The sequence below is a fragment of the Pelophylax lessonae genome (assembly GCF_965119305.1).
Source record: "Pelophylax lessonae genome assembly, chromosome: 4".
Lineage (NCBI taxonomy): Eukaryota > Metazoa > Chordata > Amphibia > Anura > Ranidae > Pelophylax > Pelophylax lessonae.
The window spans coordinates 280,198,590-280,210,225 of NC_138771.1; the positions used below are offsets into that span (position 1 = coordinate 280,198,590).

The 11,636-nt window shown below is 44.8% G+C and overlaps 1 protein-coding gene across 1 annotated transcript; it reads left to right on the forward strand.

The window, feature by feature from the left end:
• Window positions 1–2,374: 2,374 nt before the first annotated feature.
• DUSP6 (dual specificity phosphatase 6) lies at window positions 2,375–10,562 on the forward strand. Its single transcript, XM_082254995.1, has 3 exons — window positions 2,375–2,801; window positions 6,305–6,736; window positions 9,188–10,562. The coding sequence occupies exons 1-3, from the start codon at window positions 2,408–2,410 to the stop codon at window positions 9,496–9,498; spliced, it is 1,137 nt and encodes a 378-aa protein (XP_082111121.1). The 5' UTR covers window positions 2,375–2,407; the 3' UTR covers window positions 9,499–10,562.
• The last annotated feature ends 1,074 nt before the right edge of the window (window positions 10,563–11,636 follow it).

Sequence of the window (11,636 nt, forward strand, 5' to 3'; positions counted from 1 at the left end):
TTTTTTTTTTTTTTACCACTACTATTCCTTTATACGGGCCTTTGGAATTTACAAATGCAACAATTTAGAAAATGGATGGAAGGTTTAGCAAGTTTTGAATGATAAAAAAAGCATTTTGTATACTGTATTACTGTATATAGATCACACCAAAATGAGGGACAAACGAGGAGGAAAGATGGACAGCCTGACTCCAAGTTCCAGTGGCACACCACAGTCTCTGATGGTGAAAAGCTCCGTTCCAGGCTGATTGGACAACATTTGGAGTATCTTCCCATCACTGCAGATCTTGTCCTCAGGTCTCCGACACAAAGATAGACACTGCATCATTCTCAGAAGCTCCTGCAACTGAACTTTTCTGCAACATTTATTTGGAGATATCGTTATAAATAACTACAGGGCCATCTTTAATAGTAATGGGACCCTGGGCAAACTTTTTCTTGCACCCCCAAAATTAGTTTACTACAGCAGATCAGGCAGCAAATGCAATTGCTTGCCAGGTGTTCCAGCACATCATTACCGCTCATTTACTCGTTGCTAGAGATTACAGCTCACTGTTTAGTTGCTAGAGGTTTCAACACATCATTTATGCTTTATGATTGGTTGCTAGAGGTGATTGCACATCATTACTGTTCACCCATTGGTTGCTGAGGGGAGGAAGGGCGTGATTAGTAGTGGGGAGGGGTTGGGATGTGTTGCACTGCTGTGAGGGAGTGGGACACACTTGCTGTCACCATGTCTGCTTGGTACCTCCATCTGAATGCGAGAGGGGGGGGGGTGGTGAGAGAGAGTGGGGGGTAAGTGCATGCAGCCTCATCAGCGCACATAAGTGCCACCTATCAGTGGCCATTAGTGCAGCCTCATCAGCACCCATCAGTGCAGCCTATCAGTGCCCATCAGTGCTGACTTATGAGTACCCATCAGTGCTGCCTATCAGTGCAGCCTATCAGTGCTGCCTAATCAGTGACCATCAGTGCTGACTTATCAGTGCCCACCAGTGCTGCCTATCAGTGACCATCAGTGATGCCTATCAATGCAGCCTCATCAGCACACATCAGTGCCACCTGTCAGTGTCCATTGGTGCAGCCTCATCAGTGCAGCCTATCAGTGCAGCCTACCAGTTCCCATCAGTGCCACCTATTAGTGCCCATCAGTGTGGCCTCATCAGTGCTGTCTATCAATGCCCATAAGTGCAGCCTATCAGTACCCATCCGGGCAGCCTCATCACCACACCTCAGTGCCACCTATCAGTGCAACCTTTCAGTGGCCATCAGTGCAACCTCATCAGTGCTGCCCTGCCAGTGCCTATCACTGCTGCCTTTCAGTGCAACCTCATCAGTGACCACTAGTGCTGACTTATCAGTGCTGCAGATCAGTGCCCATCCCATCAGTGCAACCTCATCAGTGACCACTAGTGCTGACTTATCAGTGCTGCAGATCAGTGCCCATCCCATCAGTGCCGCCTCATCAGTGACCACTAGTGCTGACTTATCAGTGCTACAGATCAATGCCCATCCCATCAGTGCAAACTCATCAGCGCAGTTCAGTGAAGGAGAAAAATTACCTGTTTACAAAATTTTATAACTATGAAAAAGTTTTTTTTTTCCCCAAAACGTTTGCCCTTTTTTGGTTTATTTGGCAAGAAAAAGAATAAAATAACTCAGTGATGATTACATACCAGGAAAAAGAAAGCTTTATTTGTGTGCAGAATATGATAAAAATGCCACCTGGCTGGGTAGAGTGCAGCATGATCGCGCATTGTCATTGGCCAGGGCAGGAAGGGGGTTTCCCCTGTATTGTAGAAGTGGTAGGGTCCCCCTGTATGTAGGATATAGTATGAATGGAGGAGGAGGAGGGGGGTCCTTTTCCCTCACTCCTGTCTCCATTGATAATGAGAGGAGCACACACAGTGTGAGGGGAATGTGAGCTCGGAATTCCTGTACACGCTGTACAAGGCAGCTCACTCTCTCCCCCCTCCCCTATCCTCCCCTATCCTCCCTCCTTCCCTTCCTTCCTCTCCCCCCCGTCCTCCTCCTCCTCTCCCCCCTCATCTGCTGTTGCCGCTTGTTTGCACTCGGCTGATCCAGAGCGGAAATTCCTTTCCGTTTTTGTGAATGACAAACTCATTAACAATTCATCAACACAACCTGTTCCAGCCGGCCCGTCTCCCAGGCAACCGGCGCTGAGCGCTCTGTGATTGGTCGGCGCGCACAATGTATCCATTGAGACGTCCCGTGTTTGTATCCATTCAGTAGGTGGCTGGGCCGCGCGGAGCTGATTGATCCGGAGAAGGAGTGCGGGAGAGAGATAGAGAGCCATAGAGATAGAGAGACACACACACATAGAGGGAGGGAGAGGCCATTCCCTGGGATCTGCATAGAAGGAAGGATCAGTTCCCGGGCCCGCTCCAATGATAGACAAGCTCAGACCCGTGCACCCAGACATGGCGCTCGGTAAGTCGGTGGCCTGGCTCAATGAGCAGCTCCAGCTGGCTAACGAGCGCCTCCTACTCATGGACTGCAGACCCCCGGAGTTGTACGAGTCGTCCCACATCGAGGCCGCCATCAACGTGGCCATCCCCGGCATCATGCTGCGCCGCCTCAAGAAGGGCAACCTACCCATCCGATCGCTCTTCACCCGGGGAGAGGACCGGGACACGTTCGCCCGGAGGTGCGGCTCTGACACCGTCATCCTCTATGATGAGGGGAGCGCTGACTGGAACGAGAACACCGGCGGGGAGTCCGTGCTGGGACTGCTCATGAAGAGGCTCAAGGACGAGGGCTGCAAGGCGTTCTACCTGGAAGGTACTTACCGCCGGAGGGATAGTCTGCACCGTGACAGGGGGGGATAGTCTGCACCGTGACAGGGGGGGATAGTCTGCACCGTGGCAGGGGGCACAGGGGGGATAGTCTGCACCGTGGCAGGGGGCACAGGGGGGATAGTCTGCACCGTGGCAGGGGGCACAGGGGGGGATAGTCTGCACCGTGGCAGGGGGCACAGGGGGGGATAGTCTGCACCGTGACAGGGGGGGATAGTCTGCACCGTGACAGGGGGGGATAGTCTGCACCGTGACAGGGGGGGATAGTCTGCACCGTGGCAGGGGGGGATAGTCTGCACTGTGGCAGGGGGCACAGGGGGGGATAGTCTGCACCGTGGCAGGGGGGGATAGTCTGCACCGTGGCAGGGGGGGATAGTCTGCACCGTGGCAGGGGGGGATAGTCTGCACCGTGGCAGGGGGCACAGGGGGGGATAGTCTGCACCGTGGCAGGGGGCACAGGGGGGGATAGTCTGCACCATGGCAGGGGGGGATAGTCGGCACCATGACAGGGGCACAGGGAGCGATAGTTGGCACCATGACAGGGGGGGATAGTCTGCACCATGACAGGGGCACAGGGAGGGATAGTCTGCACCATGGCAGGGGGCACAGGAGGTGGATAGTCTGCACCATGGCAGGGGGCACAGGAGGGGGATAGTCTGCACCATGGCAGGGGGGGATAGTCAGCACCATGACAGGGGCACAGGGAGGGATAGTCTGCACCATGGCAGGGGGCACAGGAGGTGGATAGTCTGCACCATGGCAGGGGGCACAGGAGGTGGATAGTCTGCACCATGGCAGGGGGCACAGGAGGGGGATAGTCTGCACCATGGCAGGGGGGGATAGTCAGCACCATGACAGGGGCACAGGGAGCGATAGTTGGCACCATGACAGGGGGGATAGTCAGCACCATGACAGGGGCACAGGGAGCGATAGTTGGCACCATGACAGGGGGGATAGTCTGCACCATGACAGGGGCACAGGGAGGGATAGTCTGCACCATGGCAGGGGGCACAGGGGGGATGGTCTTGACATGGACTCCAGAGAGAAGGGATTGTCTGGTGAATGACAGATAGTCTTAACCAGAATTTAGGAGGGATAGTCTGCATTATGACAGGGACCTCAAAGAGGAGGAATAGTCTGCACTGGGGCCCCCAAAGAGGAAATAGTCTGCTGCACGACACAGACACTAAGGATTGTCTACACTGGAAGCCCAAAGAGGGGTGGTCTGCAGCATGACAAGAGAGACACTCTGCACTGTGACAGGGACCCCCAAAGAGGGACAGTCTGCACTGTGTCGGGGACATGGGAGGGACAGTATTCAGTAATAACCAGGACACTGGAGGGATAGTCTGCACTGGGATAGGAACACGGATGGGGGGGGGGGGGTGTAGTCTGCACTGTGACAGGGACAGTCTGCAGTAGGACAGGGACCCCTAAAGAGAAGGGATGGTCTGCACTGGGACTTCAAAGAAGGATGGTTTGCAGCATGACAGGGGTAAAGAAGGGACAGTCTGCAGTATAGGACAGGGACTCCCAAGGAGGGAGGGGTGGTCTGCACTGGGACCCTACAGAGGGATGGTCTCAACCATGTCAGGGACACAGGAAGGACAGTCTGCACTAGGACAGGGACCCCACATAGGAGGGATGATCTGTGACATGAAAAGGACAGTCTGCACTAGGACAGGGAACACAGAAAAAGCGTTATAATGTGGACATGGACCCCAGAGAGAAGGGATAGTCTGCATAGGAACCAGGACCCCTGAAGAGGCAGGGTTATCTACAGCAGTACAGGGACACAGGATAGAAGAGGGACAGTCTGCAAGGGAACAGGGACAAAGGAAGGACAGTCTGAATCAGTACAGGGACCTAAAGTCTGCACCAGTACAGAACGTCCAAAGAGGGGACACAGGAGTAATGGTGTGTGGGACAGTCTGCATCGGGACTGTCAGTCCAGTATTGAAAAGCTCACATTTAGAACAGATGCAGCTCCAGGTGGCATGCTGGCTCATAGAGTGATAGTCTGCATCCCAGCATTGCCAGGCTCCTAGAGTGATAGTCTGCATCCCAGCATTGCCAGGCTCATAGCCTACATTGGATGTATTTGATTGTACATACAAATGACATTCAGATGAAGTGAAGGCACCCTAGACCAGAATGGCAGTGTGCACTTTACTTACTGCTGGCTGGCATCTCTACATTAGATTGTCTCCTCTGTTAAGTGTGGTACACACTATAAGCAAATCGGGCGAACAATCATCCTATTTTTTTTTTTTTTCTCGTTTCAAAGCAAATCGGAATCGATAAACACAAATTCAGATGAAAATTCTCGTATGACAAAGGCTTTTTTTCTGATCATGCGCAGTCTTTCTCTTCTAATTTTTCTTGTATGAAAACCGTACACAATAAAGGAAAATCATTTGTTTTGTTCCCATACGAGAAATTTTGGAGTTTGTCCCTTCGTGAATTTTTGGATGTAAATGTTGGCCTGATTTTCTAGTTTAGTCTGCTGGCACCATCGGAGTGACAGGCTGAGGCAGTAGCTGGCATCTGTCATTGATAGCTGGCATCTATTGCTTCCTTAGACAGGTGTGACAGAGGCTACCCCAGAAGCTGACACTTTGTCACTGAACGCTGGCACAGCTCATCCCCTCTTAGATTTTGCGTAGAAATGAAACTGGCCTTCTCCTATGAATGGTTAGCACTGTATTAAGTCTGCAGGAGCTGGCATTCATCACTGATCACTGCCCCCCCCCCCCCCCATTAGAAAGGCTCATCATTTCTATTTTATATAAAAGGTTCCAGGTGAGCGGCTGGTGTCAGTCTGTACCAGCGGCTTGTCCTTGTTACTGACCGATGGCATTGTCTTATTAATGGACCCCTAGCCACACAACCTGGGTGTAAGAATCTGCTCAATAAGAGAAGCTTGTAAATCCTTCCATGCACTTACATTGTGATCCTGTATCTTGCTTTGTAATATAGTATTACAATCCAGGCATACAGATGAACCAGTGCCAGCCTGGCTTGTTTTCTCTAGATTTTATCGGTACAAAGCATGTGTAATCAGAAAATGTAAGTTGCAATTTATTCTTTTATGGTCGGTCCTGGTCTTTGACCAAATGTCTGTCTTCACTAATGGGTTGGAGATAATCATTTCCTTCCTGCTATGAAATCTGAGTCCACATAGCTAGTTTACCGATTATTACCACGGAGATTATCAGCAGCCATGATAAGTATATTAGTACGGCTAATCACAGCCTTAGTGATTCATTCCTTCTCTCCAGGTACAAAGTCTAACCTTATCGGAAAGCACTGTATAAAATTGAGGTCATACTTTATTTGCATTCCATTGATGAAGGACATAAGGGTCTTATCAATGAAACGTGACTACACCTTGCACTTGGTTAAACCTTTATTCCTAAAAATCAGCTCTCTATTTTTTATTTCTTTTTCCTCTCAGTGCTTTAACTATATGTCTCCCTCTGTTTGCAGGTGGTTTTAACAAATTCCAGGCCGAGTATCCAGTGCATTGTGAAACCAATCTGGATACTTCTTGCAGCAGCAGTTCCCCACCAGTGCTAGGCTTGGGAGGCCTTCGAATCAGCTCGGATTCTTCATCGGATATCGAATCTGACATCGACAGGGACCCCAGCAGTGCTACGGACTCAGATGGCAGCCCCCTATCTAACACACAACCTTCATTCCCAGTTGAAATACTGCCCTACTTATACCTCGGGTGTGCCAAAGATTCTACCAATCTGGATGTTTTAGAAGAGTTTGGGATTAAATACATCCTGAATGTGACCCCCAACCTGCCGAATCTTTTTGAAAATGCTGGGGAGTTCAGGTACAAGCAGATTCCAATATCGGACCACTGGAGCCAAAATCTGTCCCAGTTTTTCCCAGAAGCCATCTCTTTTATTGGTGAGTATCAGTGCTGCTTATCTGCTCCTTTTATCATGCTTGTGTGCCTGCTAAGGCTTAACTGGGAGTCTTTTAAATTGCAAATACAAGTGCTGTGTGCCTCTGTGAGAGTTCCTTTTTAGTGAACTTTCATCCTCAGTCTAACATAGTGAGATGGTAATCTGAGCACTGCAGGAAGACATTTTTGGCCGTCTGCCACATAGTACCTAATCTTCAAGCATTGTAGTGCATTTCCTCTTACAAAGGAACCCATTTTACAGCAATGTTGACATCCTGTGTTCCTCTTAATCGGCTGTCCCCTGTGACTTCCCTCTTTCTCTTATCATGACTGAATAAAGCTATTGTTGCTGGCACAACAGTTGGATAATTATTTGATTTGACTTTTTTTTTTCCTTTTCCCCCTTGAGATAAATAGCCGTTTTTATCCAGTACATAGATGACTGATATATACTATATATTGCTTGGCTATTTGCTCTCTTCCTTAAATGCTGGGGCTTCTATTTCTATAGTATTTATATATATATATATATATATATATATATATATATATATATATATATATATATATATATATATATATATATATATATTAAAAAAAAAAAAAAAGTTATACAAGTGTATACCAAGCCAAAATAATTATATAGTTATTTTTTATTTATTTATTTTTTTTTTTTTTTATAAAAAAAAAAAAAATGCTCATCTTTGCAATGTATCCAAATTTTCCATTATTTTTATCAATTTTCAAAGACCCTTCAGGCCTATTCACATCGAATGCAGACCAGTGCATTTTTTTTTTTTTTTTTTTTTTTTTTTTCTTCTCTGCACCAAATACGTATGGACAGATTATATAGGTTCCAATGGCTTGGTTCACACCACTGCAGTCAGTTCCAGTGCAGAAAAAAGTAGCACATGCTGCATTTTATTTTTTTTTTGCACAAAACTGTACTGGAACATGGCAAAACGCACCAAAAACATCAAAAAGAAATTTGGAAAAAATCCATCAAAAACATGCAGTAGCACATGTTGCATTTTTTTATTTATTTTTTTGCACAAAACTGTACTGGAACATGGCAAAACGCACCAAAAACAACAGCAAAAAAAAATTGGAAAAAAACACGCATGCAGAAACACATCTGGTCTGTGTTTGTGGTGTAAACTGTCACTTCAAGTACAGAAAAATACTTGATGATCTGCGAGAAATGAACTCTGTTTTTTAAAATCCTGTTATGGGGTGTTATGGGGTTATTTACTAAAACTGGGGAGCACAAAATCTGGCGCAGCTCTGCATAGAAACAAATCGGTTTCCAGGAATAATTGTCAAGGCCTAATTGAGCAAGCTGAAGTTAGAAGCTGATTGGCTACCGTGCAGAGCTGCACCAGATTTTAGTAAATCTTTACTGTATGAGTTGTATCAGTTGTGTTTTTTTTTTTTTTTTTTTTTTTTTTTTTTTTTTTTTTTTTTTTTTTTTTTTTTTGCTAAAAGTTCTCCACTACTCATAATCTCAGGTCTTTACAACATAATTATTTTAATGTGTTTATTATTAATTTGCTATTTTAGTATTTACTACTATTCTGTAGTCCAAGATGAGTACTAGGAGGGCATAGGAAGTGTATAGTACTAGGAGGGCATAGGAAGTGTATAGTATAGTATAGTACTAGGAGGGCATAGGAAGTGTATAGTATAGTACTAGGAGGGCATAGGAAGTGTATAGTATAGTATAGTATAGTACTAGGAGGGCATAGGAAGTGTATAGTATAGTATAGTACTAGCAGGGCATAGGAAGTGTATAGTATAGTACTAGGAGGGCATAGGAAGTGTATAGTATAGTACTAGGAGGGCATAGGAAGTGTATAGTATAGTACTAGCAGGGCATAGGAAGTGTATAGTATAGTATAGTACTAGCAGGGCATAGGAAGTGTATAGTATAGTACTAGGAGGGCATAGGAAGTGTATAGGAGGGCATAGGAAGTGTATAGTACTAGCAGGGCATAGGAAGTGTATAGTACTAGCAGGGCATAGGAAGTGTATAGTACTAGGAGGGCATAGGAAGTGTATAGTACTAGGAGGGCATAGGAAGTGTATAATATAGTACTAGGAGGGCATAGGAAGTGTATAGTACTAGGAGGGCATAGGAAGTGTATAGTATAGTACTAGCAGGGCATAGGAAGTGTATAATATAGTACTAGGAGGGCATAGGAAGTGTATAGTACTAGGAGGGCATAGGAAGTGTATAGTATAGTACTAGCAGGGCATAGGAAGTGTATAGTACTAGGAGGGCATAGGAAGTGTATAGTATAGTACTAGGAGGGCATAGGAAGTGTATAGTATAGTACTAGGAGGGCATAGGACCAGGAAGTGTATAGTGGACAGTTGGTATTTGTACAAGATTGGCATGGTGTATATTTTAATTATTTTTGTATTTTACTATATTTTTTTTTTTCTTGTTCCAGATGAGGCCAGAGGAAAAAGTTGTGGCGTCCTGGTACACTGCCTTGCGGGAATTAGCAGGTCTGTCACAGTTACTGTGGCCTATCTCATGCAGAAGCTAAACCTTTCCATGAATGATGCCTATGACATAGTCAAGATGAAGAAGTCCAACATTTCCCCCAACTTTAACTTCATGGGTCAGCTGTTGGATTTTGAAAGGACATTGGGACTTACCAGCCCTTGTGACAATCGCGTCATCCCTCCTCAACAATTGTATTTCACAAGTCCAGGCAATCAAAATGTCTTTAAAGTAGATTCTTTGCAATCTACGTGAGACTGAATCGCTGCAATATGTTGGTGATAATCATTCCTATACAGAAAAGTTTCTTTGTCTGTCACAAGCTTTTGACAGATGTGTTATCTATCGATAGGAGGTAATAACCTGTGAATCAAGATTATTAAAGTGAGAAGAGATGGCTGGTTGAAGTCTCTGGCTTCTGGAGAGTGGAATCTTTGGACCTCCCAAATGACTTGGCAGGGTTACATGAGAGCACTGCCTTAATAATGCAGTGGCTTGAGATCCAATCAAGAAGAGTTGGACTGCAAACAATCCATATGTTTTGGATGGACTATATATATATTTTACGTATATATCCTTTGTCTTCTGTGAAGACCGGTTCTCCTAAAAATTCAAAGGAGCCAAAGAAAGCATTTAAAACTTCAAAAGAATTTGAAGTACTTGGTTTTTTGTTGTCTTTGTTTTTCAATTTACAGAGTTCTGTAAATATTCACTTTTTATATGTAGCACTGTCAATATTTTTACCTTTCAAAAGACTTGAGGTGGACTGGCCTTGACAGAAATGGCTTTCAGAAAGTGTAGCAGAGTTCAATAGAGAAAAGCACTGCAAGCCGTCATTATTGCTTAAGCTGAGCCACGTGTTAAGTGGTTTAGGGGTAGTTGTAATGGCTAATGTTGCTCTTTGGCATCGGAATAATGAAGATCATGTATTTGTATGCACAGAAGGTTGTTCATTTACAATTGTAATTCTGATTCACATTCATGTAAACTTTGTTTGCCTGAGCTTTTGTGAACCACATAGTGGTTTTTAACACTTTAATTGCTCTTAAACTTAATGTGAATTACCTCTGACCTTTTTTATGGAGCTGCACCTATAATGCTATGGTATGTCTGAGTTTTTTTTTTTTTTTTTTTCTTTTTTTGTTTTTGGATTGTGTAAACTGGAAGTATGTACCAGTGAACTGCAAAGCTTACATTGCACACTTATTGCCAATAAGGGAGATGCATTTTGCTCCCAAATGTCCACGGGATAAAGTTTTAAGATGAAATTTATTATAGATCTTTAAATTATTAATAAATCACTATTTTGGTTATTGAAAGTATGTGCATTCTTCATTTTTTTTTTTTTTTTTTTTTTTCTTTGTGTGGGTGTTTTTCAGACACTAGACTTCTAAAACTATTAATTTACTGTGTGATAGATGTACTAACTAGGGATGCACCGATCCGATATTCGGATCGGATATCGGCGCCAATATGGCCATTATAGCTGGATCGGGGGATCGGTAACATTGGCCGATCCGGTTTTTGCTTAGTAACGGCTCAGCCATCCCTTACTTGGTGCAGTAGTAGTATGGGATGGGAGCCGCTACTTCCTGTATAGTCCCGGCTCACAGCCGGAGTGATATCAGATGCACTCCGCCTGTGAATGGAGGAGCCACACACATGAAGCAGCGGCTTTGCTCTGTACTGCAGCCGCTTGCTTTGTGTGTAGCTCCGGATTGGTTCCGGTATCAGCAATTTCACAACGCCAGATATCGGTTATCGGGTCCAAAAAAGTCGGTTCGTGCATCCCTAGTACTAACTGTCAGGTGCAGGTACCTGGGTTTTTTTATTTAAAATAAAAATAAAAAGTGTGTGTGTGTGTGTGTATATATATATATATATATAATTACTGTACAGTCCCACTATGCTGACCATAGGAGCTAATTTTGACTTTCAACACAACAGTAGATTACACTGCTGCAATGCACAGTTATGTAATTTATTATAGTGCTTTTGTTACTGTATAGCACATTTTTAACATGTTGCAGATGTAGTCATATGCAGTAGTGTGACTGATCATGTTGTACCCTAACCTAGCATGTAGATCATATGTGGGGGTGAGAGTGCTAAATGTACAGATGCCATCCCACCTACATTTGCATTTCTGTCATCCTGTCTTGTCATTTATTGGCAGGCTTTAAATGCAAGTCCCAGAAGGCCTAAGACCGTATACACTAGAGTGAAAGATTATTAAATATGATTGTAGGCCAAATTTTATTCAGAAAAATCAATAGCTAGACCTTTTTTCATGGTAAATGCACATTATCTGCTGGTCTACATTCTAGGTTTGTGCATTCAAAGGGGTTGATGTACTAAATGGATAATACAAAATCTGATGCAGCTGTGCATGG

What these genes read in the sequence shown, in the direction of transcription:
- DUSP6 (XM_082254995.1), top strand. Translation starts at nt 2,408, where the DNA reads ATGATAGACAAGCTCAGACCCGTGCACCCAGACATGGCGCTCGGTAAG. An exon ending in CAAGGCGTTCTACCTGGAAG is followed by an intron (nt 2,802 to 6,304) that starts GTACTTACCGCC and finishes CTCTGTTTGCAG; the next exon opens with GTGGTTTTAACAAATTCCAG. An exon ending in AGAAGCCATCTCTTTTATTG is followed by an intron (nt 6,737 to 9,187) that starts GTGAGTATCAGT and finishes TTCTTGTTCCAG; the next exon opens with ATGAGGCCAGAGGAAAAAGT.